At 36.2% G+C, this 14,302-nt stretch overlaps 1 protein-coding gene and 1 long non-coding RNA gene across 3 annotated transcripts in view; one reads left to right on the top strand and one right to left on the bottom strand.

Moving 5' to 3' along the window:
• The window catches only part of DLC1 (DLC1 Rho GTPase activating protein), a 401,322-nt gene that overhangs the window by 382,939 nt on the left and 4,081 nt on the right, over nucleotides 1–14,302 (bottom strand). For both annotated transcript variants that reach the window (XM_082680447.1, XM_082680446.1), the window contains exon 2: nucleotides 5,207–6,352. In XM_082680447.1, the coding sequence (XP_082536573.1) occupies nucleotides 5,207–6,229 (1,023 nt within the window). In that variant the 5' untranslated portion in view covers nucleotides 6,230–6,352. The remainder of the gene's footprint in view (nucleotides 1–5,206; nucleotides 6,353–14,302) is intronic.
• LOC309838986 overlaps nucleotides 12,250–14,302 on the top strand; it is a 50,781-nt gene continuing 48,728 nt past the window's right edge. The window contains exon 1 of the long non-coding RNA XR_014298438.1: nucleotides 12,250–12,313. This is a non-coding gene — a long non-coding RNA (uncharacterized lncRNA). The remainder of the gene's footprint in view (nucleotides 12,314–14,302) is intronic.

Genomic DNA, 14,302 nt, shown 5'->3' with positions numbered 1-14,302 from the left:
CCGAGAAGACCTGATGTTATCCATCTACACATTGACTTTCCACCTGGTAACAACTTTTCTCTGCCAGCCCTAATGTTAGAACTAGGGGAAAAGGTTTAACAACAATACAATCTGCTCAATAAGCCTGTGTCTTTAAAACCAGTGTGACCTTCATGTGAAATCATACTGTCATTATGAATCTATCTGCAGAGCTGTGTATACTTTACTCTGTTTCCCATCCCTTCCCTCTTTGTCAACTGATACTAGGCTTATTAACAAACTCTAATTCTTCCACTAGTCCTTGCTTTCATTCAATGTTGGGGCCACAGCTTAACCAACTTTTAGGTTTTTATTTCTTAGACAATTTTTCCCTTCCCTTTAATATTTTTCTAGCTGACCTCCTATCTTGGTCCATTCCATCTTCTGCATAATTTACTATGTACTTTATGTCACCCATTGGTCAATGTTAGCTTTCTCATGCTACAAAGCCCCCATATAGGTATTCAGGACATAGAAAGGATCAGGAAGGTTATAGCAAGAAATGAGAAAGTCTTTTCAGGTATAGGTGTGCTTTTATCAAATACGTACATATTTTAAAGATAGGGTAAGGAGATAATATTTGATTTTTTTCAGTCATTGCTAATCAATGTATTACATTTATCCACGGATAAAGTACAGTATATACAGTATAATATTTTGGTCCTGAGCAATTTTTCCATAAGAAAGAGTATAGCATTTGATCCACATCACTTCCACACATAAAATAGTTTCCTAACATGGAAAGGTATTCTGCAGTGTGAAGTTAAAGCGTCAAGTATTTATACAGATACCAATTGACACTCCTAGTAAGTATGTGTGGCTATCCTTAATGGCCACAGAACACATACACAGCCTGTTTATTTCACTCACAACATGCCATGATATACTGGAATATATTTATGTTAGGTGTTGTTCCTCAACATATTCATGTTATGAGTTATCCTTCGATAAATATTTTCTCTTTCTTCTTTGATAATAGAATTTTCAGCAGACACCTTGCCCAGGATGCAGACTCCATTTCTCAGCCCTTATTGCTAGGTGTCGCCATACAACTAAGTTCTAGCACATGAAATATGAGGAAAAAAAAAGAAGTGTACTCTTTCTGAGTCTTGCCTTTACCCAGGGGTGTGGCCATTCCTGCACCCTTTCCTCTTCTTACTGATTTGAATATGGATAAAGGCTCAGGGTGGCAGGGCAGTTGGATAAGAGGGTCTAAGGTATTGAAAACATAAGGCCTACCTATTGTTCCAGAACTACCTAATACCCAATTATATCTGTGTGAGAGAAAGATGTTAGCCAAGCCACTTTTTTTTTTTTTTTTTTTTTTTTTTGTGGTACGTGGGCCTCTCACTGTTGTGGCCTCTCCCGTTGCGGAGCACAGGCTCCGGATGCGCAGTCTCAGCGGCCATGGCTCACGGGCCCAGCTGCTCCGCGGCATGTGGGATCTTCCCGGACCGGGGCACGAACCCGTGTCCCCTGCATCGGCAAGCGGACTCTCAACCACTGCGCCACCAGAGAAGCCCTTAAGCCACTTTTATACTGGTTTTCTGTGACAGCAGTCAAATCAATAGCATAAATGATACAGTTTCATTGGCTGCTGGAATGTGAGGTTTTGTTCAAATGTGGAATTAGGTGTCTTTTCAAAGTTCAAATCATTTTTATACTATCTTTTGTGTTTATTTTGCTTGGTAATATGGAATATGCTTTATGAAAGCCAATAAAAATATTTTATATATTTATACAACTATTATGGCTATTCAAAAGTTTGGGAACTATTTAAATAGTCCCTAGGGAAGACTGAATTTTGGACTCTCTTTAATTAGTAAACCACCATCAAGAACAAATACACTAGTTCTTTAAAAAAAAGTCTAACCTCAAGTCTTTCCCTACATATTTTCCATCTTCACATCTCATTTGGTTTGAAGAGACCACTTCTTAGACTGTCTCCCTCCTCCACATTTCTTTGGAATTTGTCTCTGAGAATTGCTCTTAACCAGCTGCCTTACCCCAAAGACCCACCCACGCCCTATAAGCGCTGGTCATATGCCACACGATCTTCCTGGCTCATTTACTGATGTCTGCTCATGATTTATTGGTTCCCCTTTGATTTCAGTGGCTCCAATTTAATGATATATTTCATCATATTTAAGGAAATTATTAGCTTAAAGGTCAATATTTACACATACTACAAACGCAGTCATCTCCAATTGACACTCCTAATAAGTATGTGTGGCTATCCTTAATGGCCAGAAATATCATTGGAAAACAAGAAAAAATACGTCATGCTGAGCAACAAACGCCTGCCAATATTTATAGGTTTGAAGGAATGATAATTTGTATCTAAAGTACAATGATATCTCTAGAGTAGTAGTTCAGTGCATTCTGAGCATTACCCTTATAAACTCTGTTTTTGCTTTCTTTTTTCAAGTTTTAGAACCTGATTTTATCCTGAATCCCTCCCACAAAAAATTCATGTTCATAAATTCTATGTAGGATTTGGTTCACTCATATCAGATAATGAGCTGATTAAAGTTCCGTAACTAAAATTTTATTAGCTTATATTATATTTCACCTTTTCTAAGCTCTTAATCTCAAAGCTGTCACAGTGGTTGACAAATAGTTTAAAAGATACAACTAAGCCAACTCTTTTCAGAATCAGTCCCCTAACACTTTAGACATGAAAATGGGGTCCATGTGGCTCTCCAAAAGGTTTATCTGTTTTAAACTAGTTGCACTGGCATTAGAATTGGCGTAGTTGATTGAAACTTTTGTTGATATTTTGAAAAACTTCATATTTGTTTTCATTTCATAAGAGTAATAATAATCATAATAACTATATAGATAAAGGGTTGTTTTGTGCCATGCAGAAAATGCTTCAAATAGTTTATATATCGAATATTATTTTGTTTTTGTACTTCTGTTCATTGTATGCATTTCACCCAGAATACTATCACCTTTTATAAAAATTATATAGGCTAAAAATTGAAAATCCCCTGCTTCTATCCTTTTACTTCCATTCTCTCAAAGTAATTGCTGTCAACAATTTTGTGCCTATTTACCTAGAATTTTGCATATTCTTATTTAGTCATCTAGAGAGGTTTATAACCCATCTATATTTCTATCTGTATCTGTATCCACACATTTCATCAGATAAGGTTGGGATGTGCTACAAATATTGGTCTGCCACTGTCTTTTTCTATGTATACTATATCATGAGCACTGTTCAGTTAGAGCACATGGATCTCACTCCATCTTTTTCATGGCCACATAGCATTCCAAACTATAGATTAAACAATCATTATACATCCTTTATTGATGGAAATTTGGATTGTATCTTTTTTGTCAGTAACACATAATACAATGATGAACATCTCTGTACATATATTTTTATGAATTTATTTTGTTTTTTCTTTTGGTAAAGTTCTAAAATGGTTAGTGCACAACTTGAAGGTATTCCAGCGCTCATTCAACATCAGATAGAACAAAAATTCCTACACATTTTGCTTCTAGAGGCTTCTCCCATAATCATACTTCCCCAGAGTAAATTCCAAACCTGAAACTTTGCATTTAATCTGTTCATTACAAAGCATCCCAAAAGAGTTGTAGAGTCAAAACAAATACTCCACCAGACAATACCACAACACTTTAGAATGATGAAATGCTTAAAATAGAATATTTAAGTTAGAACTTGTAAATGAGATATAATTATGGCTCTTGTAATGCAACTATGCTATAGTGACATGTCCAAGAGCAAATTCTTTCCAGCATTCTTAGTATTGATATAAATGTCCAAGTGGTGAGCATATGTTTCTGGAATGTTTAATGTTTCTGTCGGCAGTTGGGCAGGGTCTGTCTTATTTTAGGGAAGCTATGTCATAGGTCAGTTAATACTTTCTTACGTCATTATTACATTCCCTCCAACAGACTTGATAGACTATATGGACATTTCTGAAAAAGCGACCTGAGCAGTCCAATCATAACAACATTATGCAGCATTAACTTTTTAATACAATTTATGTAAGGAAGGAAGAGCTCGCCAGAAGCACAGAAAGCTCTGTTGGCATGTAGTTTGAGCACATTGATCTTTGCTGTAAAGTCTTTGACTTCACTTTAACTTATGACATGTTACTGATCTAGTTTGTTAGCAAAACTACAGTTTATGGAAACCAGATTTCTTCACCAAAAGAGAGTTGAAGATTTTTTTTTTCTCGTTGTAGATAGCCCCAGTTGAACAGAACTAAGAACCTTAGTTTTGTCTTAGGAGAATAGGAATTATGGATTAGTATTATATCAAGAGAAGGGCAAGAATGTTGCACCGAAGTGTCCAATCTGCAGGGTTTTTTTGATGCCAATGGGCATGTTGGATTTACAGAAGAAATTTTACTTGTATTTACATCAGGATTATAGAGTACTACAATGTGGGAATAATGCTGGGGAAATCCTAAAGGTATGACAAACTTTGGTCAAGAGTTCTCTAACTAAATCATGATCCATGTGGTTCCTTCCAATCCTTGTGTCTCTCACTTGGAAACTTCTTGGGGGACCATGGCATCTACAGGATTAGTCAAAGGTGCCTCAGCATAAAAATTTACTTCAGTTAGTCATCCTTTATGGTCAAGAGTTTAAAAAAAATGTTCATGTAGCTATGGATAGCAAATGTACCAGGGTATCATTTAAAATAGTATTAGCATATTTTGGGGGAGGGGGTACTGTTGCCTTGGTATATGCAAAGGGCTCATTTAAAATATGTGATTTATACCACTTTTATTATAATAAAATATACTTTTTAAAGGGAAGAGAAGCAAGCTGAAATAAACAATTTTAATTAAAAATTACCATGACATTCTTTCTAAAAATCAGAGATCACTCTTTAGATAGGCTTTGAACTATCTGGTGGCTATTTAATTCCAGCCAAAGAAAGTGAAACCAGTTCTGTCTTCAACACAATTCCAACATAGAATGTTCATGAGCCATTATAAATATTATTAGTGAAGTGGATAGGTTATCCTGTTTTAATTTTTACGTATTTTGATGATTTCCCCAAGAAGATGCTCTTTGAGTCATACAGCTACACTACTGAGCAAAAGAAATGTCCACATATCTTTTTAACTCTAGCAAAATAATAAGTGACAGAAACAAGGATATTTACAGAATTCCAAAAGCCAGATAATAGGTGCATGTGTCTTACCTTTCTTTTACGAAGTCTGACTTGGTTATCTGTGGGTTCATGGGTGGCCAGAGTCTCCTTTATGTGTAAACACTGCATGCCATCTCCTGAGTTGACCTTTGGAAGACTTCTGTTTTGATGTTCTGAGAAACCACTCTTCTCCAGGCCATTTTCAGCTGACATTCCACTAGGGCAGGAAGGAGGCTGCAGAAGGCAGCTTCCAGAATCTGTTTTTAATAATGGCAGTCCTCTGTCTGCACAAGGAATAGCCAGGAACTCATCTTGTACTGCACTGCAGGTGTTTCTTTCATGTTCATCTTTAGGGAAGTCGGGTTTCCTTCGATGCTGAGCAATTACAGCAGAATTAAGCAATTGCTTTTCCGGCACAATATCTTTCACATTCAAAGAGTCACATGCATTCATTTTGGATGCATCTTTTATTTCACTTAGGCTCATATCCTTACAAAGCTCCAGGCTTTTACTCACCATGTCAACAACTTTTCTGTCCCCCTTTTCCTCTACCAGCACTAAATCAGCTCCACCAGCCATTCCCCAGGAGTCATAAGAACCTTGGTTACTTTCCATGATGGGCAGCGTCTTTACTAAGGAGCCTGCTCCTTTGATGCTATGTTGATCTGACGTTTTAGGCCCTTGAGTAGTTAAAATCTGTTTATCATCTGTAAGATATAGATCAGAATCAGTATCCTCGTCAGAAACATGCACTAGTGTTTCCGTGCTGGCCTCCAGAGAAAGAAACTGATCTTCACCTTCATGGCTGTCATCTTCATCCACCTCCTTTGAAATGTGACCCATTGGCCTCCCAGGAATATCTCTCAGCTCTGAGCCATGACAGCAGTCTGGTAGTGAAACACACCTTTCTTTGCGGTCCACATTTAGAGTTGCATCTTTTTCCATACTTGCCTGCAAGCTGTCAGCTACTAGTCCATGATGACATGCTGTGTTACAATCATCAGAATTAAAAGGCTGTCCCATCCATTGGGTCACATGTTCTTCCCAGCTTCTCTTTCTGATAGCTACAGACATGTCATCGTAGTTTAACAACAGATAGAGGGATATATTCCATATGAGACTAAAGGAGATGAAACGATGAAAGATTACTTCAAATTCACTGATTGAAGAAGAGAGTGAGTTTTGTCATTGCACCACCTATTAAAAAATTAAAGAAATATACATAGTTCAGGATATAGTTCTAAAGTCAAAATATATCTTGGAAAAGAGAGCACTTAAGCTGTGCTATGAAAGATTAAGAGATTGTATAAAGCTTCTATTTAATAGCCTCAATAAGGTTATTTCTTTAAGAAGCAGCCTAATAGTAGAAGACAATTTCACAGTCAATATTTCTGGTCAAAAATCATTAACAATACTTTTAAATGCAGCTGGATTGATTGATCTATTAACGAATAAAGATATACATATTGAATATTTAAAATTCCATTAGGAAAATATTTGGATCGCTATACTAGTAAAATTCACTGGAAGAAACTAGTTGCTCTAGCTTAGATGCTTTCCTGATTTACTTTTGTGGACACAAATCGTTACAGAAATCTATTGGCTGTTTGGTTTGAATTGCACTGAAGGCCACCAGGGAACTGTTCATGCAAAACCTGAGCTATAGAGACAGCATGTGTAATGTATTAGTGTGTGAAAGAGCTAATACAGATCCCAAACTACCAGAATGCATTTACTCCAGGGAGTGACTAAGAAACATGGAGTAATCCAGTTTAGCTCATATTAACACATAATTCATGCATAAGAAAGCATAACACACACCACTTAAAATGTCTTAGGATAAATACATTTACATGCATCTCATTGCTGCTACGACCCGCTAGCAAGCTAGTACTGTTGAAGCTTACCGAAATTAAATAAATTGCCCAAGGTCATACATCTAGGAGGTAAGCCTGGATTCAAAGTAGGCCCCGGTTCTAAGACCCAGGCTTAGAGGGCCAACAAACTTCATCCATGGAATGCGATTCTACTGCCACCTCTTCCCTCCACACATCTTTAGTAGATATAAAGTCTAAACTCTTCAGGCAGGAATTCGGGTGACCCAAAAAGAAGATGTGAGCCTGACAAGACAACTGAAATAATTCTTCAGAAATTTCAGTCTCATTCTCTTTGGCTTCTAAGGAGTTTAGTTTGTATACTTCTGTTAGCATTTGGCCATAAAATTTTAAGTAAACAAGAAAACCAGACATAAGATAAGGTCAGAATATAAACACATTCCAGGTATCCATCCTTTTTGCCTTAAATTATTAAAAGCCTTAGTTAAAGGCAACAAATTATACCAATGTAAACTCAACCTTATAAAAATAACTAGTCCAAATGTTGTCCCATAATGAAACCTAATGACTGGACTGTAAAAGAAAAATCTTGTTCAAGAGCAGACACTTCCAGTTTTTACACCACACAAGAACTGTCAGCACATGACATAGATTGGCTTATTGATTTCAATCATAAACAAGATTAACTGAAGTGCTGGTTTTGGGTCACTTCAGTCTATTGAAAAGGACTCTGACTCCCCACCAAAAATCGCAAGCTATTCTGACTAAGCACATGCCAGAAAGGTAAATATTCCCATCTTGTAAAGACCAGGAATGTACTAGAATTTTGGTATCCCAGACTGACCAAATATCATTCTGGATACTATTCCGTTTCTTTTAAGGGTCTGTGAGTATCTTTGAAAATGGTCAGCATTCACATTTTCTATGTTGGCATTCATAAGAAAATATAAAGTCCCTGAATTCCGTGCATAAGTCATTATATGTGGGAGGCTACGGAAAAGTGGAAAAAACGCATAGATGCAGGCCAGAAAATTTCTGCTTTCATGGGCAAATTTGGGTTGTAATAGGGCGGTTCTGTTTCAGATGCTTTCTTTTCTTTATTTTTATCCAGTGTAGAATGAGCAGGCTAACTTAAGAAATGCCAAGTGGTATTAGTGTCATTCCTAAGCCACATTTACATTTAAGTTGAGACAATTCTGGTTTTCTTTCTCTGATGAAGAAGGAGAAAGAGTTTTATTAACCCCTTGGGGAACAGATTACATAAAATTTTTGCCTTTAAGTCCTGACCATAATATTAATTAGTTTACTGCACTCAACCCCTTGGCAAGTAGGTAAGTATTTTTATAACATCAAAGGAAGACAGTTCAACAAGTTCTGAGACAATCTAGCTGCAAAGAGAGATTATAAATTAGATAGATTTGACACAACATTAACTCCTTCTGTCCTAATTTCTAATCTATGTTCTTTGGGCATTTCCAGACCATTCCTGTGAATTTATAGTGTCTTTATTTTGAAGACATAAAATTTCCTAACTCTCATTATGACCATCATCACTACAGTTTGAATGTTCATTCCATATCCTGTGGTCTGATAGATTGTTTGAAAAACTTTATCTCAACAGGCTTTCTTATTCATACTTCCTATTTTAATTCTGATTTGTAAGATTTATATTTAAAACCTGCCTTCAGGATCTAAAGGCTGAACACCGTATTAATTAAAATATATTGTCCATCACATCGTAGTATATCGGCCCCATTTTCTAAGTCATCTGAATTGACTAGAATCTGTCCTGTAAGATTTAGAAGTCTTTGTAAAAGACCTCACTTTCCCTTTGAGCCTTCTCACCATTTCTAATTACCAGCTACTTATTTTGCAAACTTCTACTACTTTTTCTTGTAATCACTTTTATGCAGTTTCATTCAGAATGAGCTCAGCTGCTGAGGATTTGGATGAAGGATCTGGAAAAGTGTAAGTCATTCCAGGGTGTTGATTTTATGAAGCGAATTTCCATGGGGATTTTTCACTTCTTAAATGCATGTGTTCAAACACCACTGTATTAATATTACAAGAAACTCTGTGTACCTCTAATTATGTAATGATTCTGGAAAATATTTGTGAAATGCCCACATTTGCTTTTTGTGATATTAGTGCATAGGCTGTTTAGACACAGAGTGATTTAAAATTTATTGTTTGGGTTAATTTCATAACACCACTCTTTAACATAAGCATACAGTGGCATGCAGTGTATATTTTAAAATTAATCAAAATTGAATGTTACTGTACTAAAAAACAATTGAAGATATTCTAGTTTGAGAATCCCTGACCTATGTCTGACATCAAATGATCATGCTCTCTTTTGCACTTGCTCCTGAAATAAACACATACCTTGTATTTTGACTTGGCAAGTGTTCCTAGGAAAGAAGAGCCTGATGGGAATCACTACTGCCGATACTATAGCCTGGGAAAACACGGTGCAAATGAAGTACTTGTGGCTGAAATCAAGTGGGCGTACTTTAGAACTGAGAGCAACATTGCCTGATCATAATCATTTATTCAACAAGTGTTTATTTAGTGCCGAATGGGCTGCAGACAGTCTACTAAACATTGGGAATATAAGCCTAAGTATATATGATCTTGTTTTATCCTTTCAGAAAACAGATGACATATATAGGTATATGTATACATACACATATACAAATAAATACGCACACACACACACACACACACACACATGCACATGATTGACTCCTGGGTTGTTTTTAAACACCTTCACACAGCTGCTGCATATTTAATAGAAGGCATAATAGTACTGCCAGTTTCTCTGTATTTTCCTACTTTCTCCTTAGATGGCTGGAGTTACTTCTGGTTTCCCATCAGGTCTTTCTTCTTAATTACCCATCCCATGTTAAATTTCTCCTACTACTGTCTTCTCCTACTCTTCTCTCTTCTACTACTGCTTTAGTGCATATCTATATGTAATAGTTACCACCTAGCATGTACTCAGTCACTGGGAGAAAGAAGAGAAGACATGAGGGAAATAATCTCCTTTTAATTAAAGGTAGGTTAAATTCTCTAACATGCACTCTTGCAAGAATAGAGAATGCATCTGAACCAAGAAGGGAGCATTTCTACAATGGCCCACATTGTTGCTAGTATAAGGGTCAAGTTGGTGAGGTGGAGAGATGGGGAATCTGGACATCCTAGAGGGATGTGACATCTTAGTGTATCTTGGCCTACGCTCAGGGAGTCACCTTTGCATGTAATAAGTGCCACCCAAACACTTATTGAATTAGACGATTACAGCAGAATCAACATATAAACAGACATGATCACAGCTTACTGTAGTTCTTCAAATGTGTGCTCATTGATGGCCAAGTAAATCTGCCTGACAGTGAGCATTTGCGGAGGTCAAAATGAAATTCATTTTCTTGATGGAGCTGTCAAAGAACAAATTATCTAGCAAACTAAATTGTGGAACATTTGGGCACCTTCCACTGCCCCCAACTCAATGATAACACGAGAGGAATGCTTTTCAACGCAAAACTGTCAAATATTCAAGAGGCTTAGGATCAGCGAGAACGCCTAGAACAGATATGATTATTCTTAATCTCTTTATGTAAATGAATGAACAAATAGCAAAAAAACCCCAAAAAACAAAAAAGATACCACATTCAAAGAAAGCATTTCTAAGAGTCTAATCAGGGTAGCCAACTTTTAGTAAAAGACAAGTAGTGCTTTTTCTTTAAAATATTCATGCTAACTAATTAAAATGAGACAGGGCTAGAATTAGGCTTAGGAGAGAGAAACCTTTAATAACGATGCAAAAACCTATCTCTGTATGACTACAGGCAGATTTCCTTTCTTTAGTGGCAATCTTTGTCTTAATCCTTCACAAAATCATTATCCATCTACTTTCACATACTTTGTCAAATGTTGGAATTTACTCATTATGCCTCATTAGCTGTCTGTGGAAAAAACAAACTCCTGTTAAAATTCTTTACTGGTAAATTACTTAACGAAGCTTAAAATATTATATATGAAAAAGCTTCCATGTCTTTAGGTTGTCTGGAAATCATCAAAAGTCTTAGTAAATTACAGAATAAACCATCTGTAATGAGCTAAGTCAGTGGATTGAGTAGTACATCACTTTTTCCGAGAGACACATCCAACCTTCCATCATTTTTGGTCTTTAGAAGAAGAATGAATAAATAGGTACCCAATTAAAATATTTTTTTAAATGTTTACCTATTTTTATGTATATATTAGTTTTACTAAGCTTGGTAAGTTTTTTCTCCTTCTTAGCTCTCAAATATGTTCCAGGAATCAAGTAAATTTGAAATTAACTCTGTCAATCCACTAGAATTCTGTCAGCTCATCAGAAAAGAACAGGCTGTTACAAAGTTGCAAGTTAATATTTCTGAGGTGCCCTATTTTTACCTCTGGCTTCCTACTATTTAATGTAGCCCCAGTAGTTTCTAATTCCCTTGCAGGGAGGAGCGCAGATACTGGCAGTGTTTGACTTATCACCACTTTGCCGCTCAGGTCAGCCAGGTTTGCGGATTCTCAGAACGTTTTTTTAAATAACCACGTGTAATTTGAGTAAACTTTAAAAATGTCCTATTTGTCTGATACCACTAAGACTTTTCTGGGGATAATTGGTTTCTAAGAGATCCCAGAATTAACACAGTCTTGGGGGACAATATTGCATCATGGATGCAGTAAGTATTTATAGACACCTGTATTTCCTTCAGGATTCCATGTTTTATTTTTTTAGAAAGTACACAGTCTTCTCAATAACAGTGTTCCATCTGGTACAGAACCCTTTGAGCACCTAGAACTACATTGTATTTTAGCTATTTCTGCAAATAAATTCATTAATGAATAATTAATCATTTGGTTTTTTGATTCCTATCTCTTTTCTGCAGAGTCCCTTATAACCAAAGAAAAGTATTGCCTTTGCTCCTAACTTATTTCACTTGGAATTTTTCATGCAGCAGGAAATAGCTTAGAGTTAAATTTGATATCAAAAGTTTGGTTGTTTTTTTTTTTTAATGGCAAAGCAATATGATTGAAATGTGGTTTTGCCTTATTATAAAAAAGATACTTCTATTCCACAATGGACATGAGTTATAATGCTTTATCATCAGCATGGTGAGATGTGGCTTTGCTTTAAGTGGTCACTTTCTATTTTTAACTTTGCTATCATTTCTAAGAACACTCTAAGGGTAGACACAGTAATCACCAAATATAAACAAGAGGGCTACAGCAACACAGGTGCTCGGACAGTTAGGTGACAACAGAATACTGAGATTTCAGTCATTTGGTAAGTACAACTTTCACTGCAATCAGGAACATGAAATCACTGAGAACTTAGCTACTTCTGTTAGGTTGGTATCCTATCAGGGATTGATGCCTCTGATACCAACTTTTTTCTTCTGTATTTAATATCTATAATTCTTATCTTGTTTTGTCATCTTCCTATGTACATTTGAGCTTGTTTTTACTACCAAGTGTCCCATATACCCAAGGAATAGTAGGTGCATTAGAAACTTTTGGTGATCGTGATAATAGTAATAGTAAAAGAGCTTCCCTGTATTAAGCATTTACTGTGGATCAGGCCCTGTATTTGGTGTTGCACTTACACTATCTCCTTTAGTAATAATACTCACAAATACTCTATGAAGTAGGTACTATCATTGTCCTGATTTTACAGGGAGAAATTTTGGCAGGCCTAGGTAACTAGCTCAATCTCTAACACCTATTGATGGGTAGTGATTATTACCTCTATTTTTTGTGAAGGCAAGATGTCTGTTAAAGAAACTTATTTTTTTTTTCTGGTGATTTGCATTAGTTACTTAGGTTTTGTCTTCCCCAGTTTTCTCACTTCTATAATGGGAGTAATGAAAATTGTTGAGAGAGAATAATATTGAACTATAATAATAATGAGTGGATAATATATATAAAACACTTAATCCATGGCATATTGCAAGAACTCACTAGATACTAAATGATGATGACGATAATGATGATGATGATGACAAAGGTGGTGATGGCAATGATTCCTTTAGTTTTTGACGGATCTTAGCTGCAGAAACCATGGCTGAGTAGGAGCTGGAACTATCCCTTGCATGCCCATGTTATTTCAATAGAGATGAGTGATTTGACCACAAGGTGAAACACCATGATTCTTTCTTTCTTGATTCATTTGACCTCTGCTTTTTAAAACAAAATTTTGTTTGTTATACTGTATGCAACCCAGTTTGTACGTACAAAGTCTCATCTAATGCTCAAAATGACCCAGTGATATAAATATTTGCATTATCTTCCAGACTTTACCAATAAAAAGCAGAAGCTCAAAGTAGGATGGGGCATGCTTGAAATCACAGAGCAAGGATTTCAAATGGCAAAGATGCAAATCTGAGCCAGTTTTCTGTCTCTTCCCACGAGCTTTCCAGTACACCACCCCCATTTAAATTGTGGAAAGTTCACTAGTGCTCTGCTCTCACTGGCCTCGTGTAACTTAACTTTGAACTATTTTTGGATACTCATGCTTTCTCCTGGCTCTTAATGAACTTGTAATGTCATCTTATGAGAGTGCTATTAACCTCTGGCCTCAGGCTCTGATGACTTTTGCCAACCTCTTATTTTCCTTCCTCTTTAAAAATTATTATTCTATCATTACAGGATGTCTGGAAAATTTTAAAAAAGTCTCACAGCACCAACTCTTCAATGCTGGTTTTCCTTTCCTTTCTTTCTTCTTTCCCTCCTATTTATTCCACAAACATTTATTAACAAACACGTATTGACAATACCTGACATGCTAGGTATTTTGCCAACTGCTGGGAATAAAAAGAAACACTGGTTGAATTTCTAAGCTTGCTTTCTGATCTTCCTACTTCCTTTGGATCTCATTTCTATTAAAGGACTGATTTCCTCTGGATGATCTGAACTGTATTGCTAAACCATTTTGTGATTTCAGTCTAATAGGAAAACCTTTTCACGCATACAAGCAGCTACAACTGCTTTTTTCAGTCCTCTATCTTAATTCATGAGCAAGTTTATACACATGCTGTTTACATTGCCTTTCAGCTTTTTTTACATCGGAATTCCTATTTAATCTTTTCAAGTTCACTTATATACTCTATAATCCACTGAATCAAAATCAATAATCTCTTTTAAACTAGGTCTCAAGATCTACACTTCACCTTTATTCTGTTTACCTTCTTCAAAAACTAAGCGCATCTATTTCTCACAACTCTATGAGCTGACCGGCAGTTTAATGCCAAACTAGAAGTAGTATGCTGTATCTCTA

Source organism: Grampus griseus (genome assembly GCF_964374135.1).
Source record: "Grampus griseus genome assembly, chromosome: 21".
NCBI classification, from domain to species: Eukaryota; Metazoa; Chordata; class Mammalia; order Artiodactyla; family Delphinidae; genus Grampus; species Grampus griseus.
This window is presented reverse-complemented; position numbering and strand designations above follow the sequence as displayed.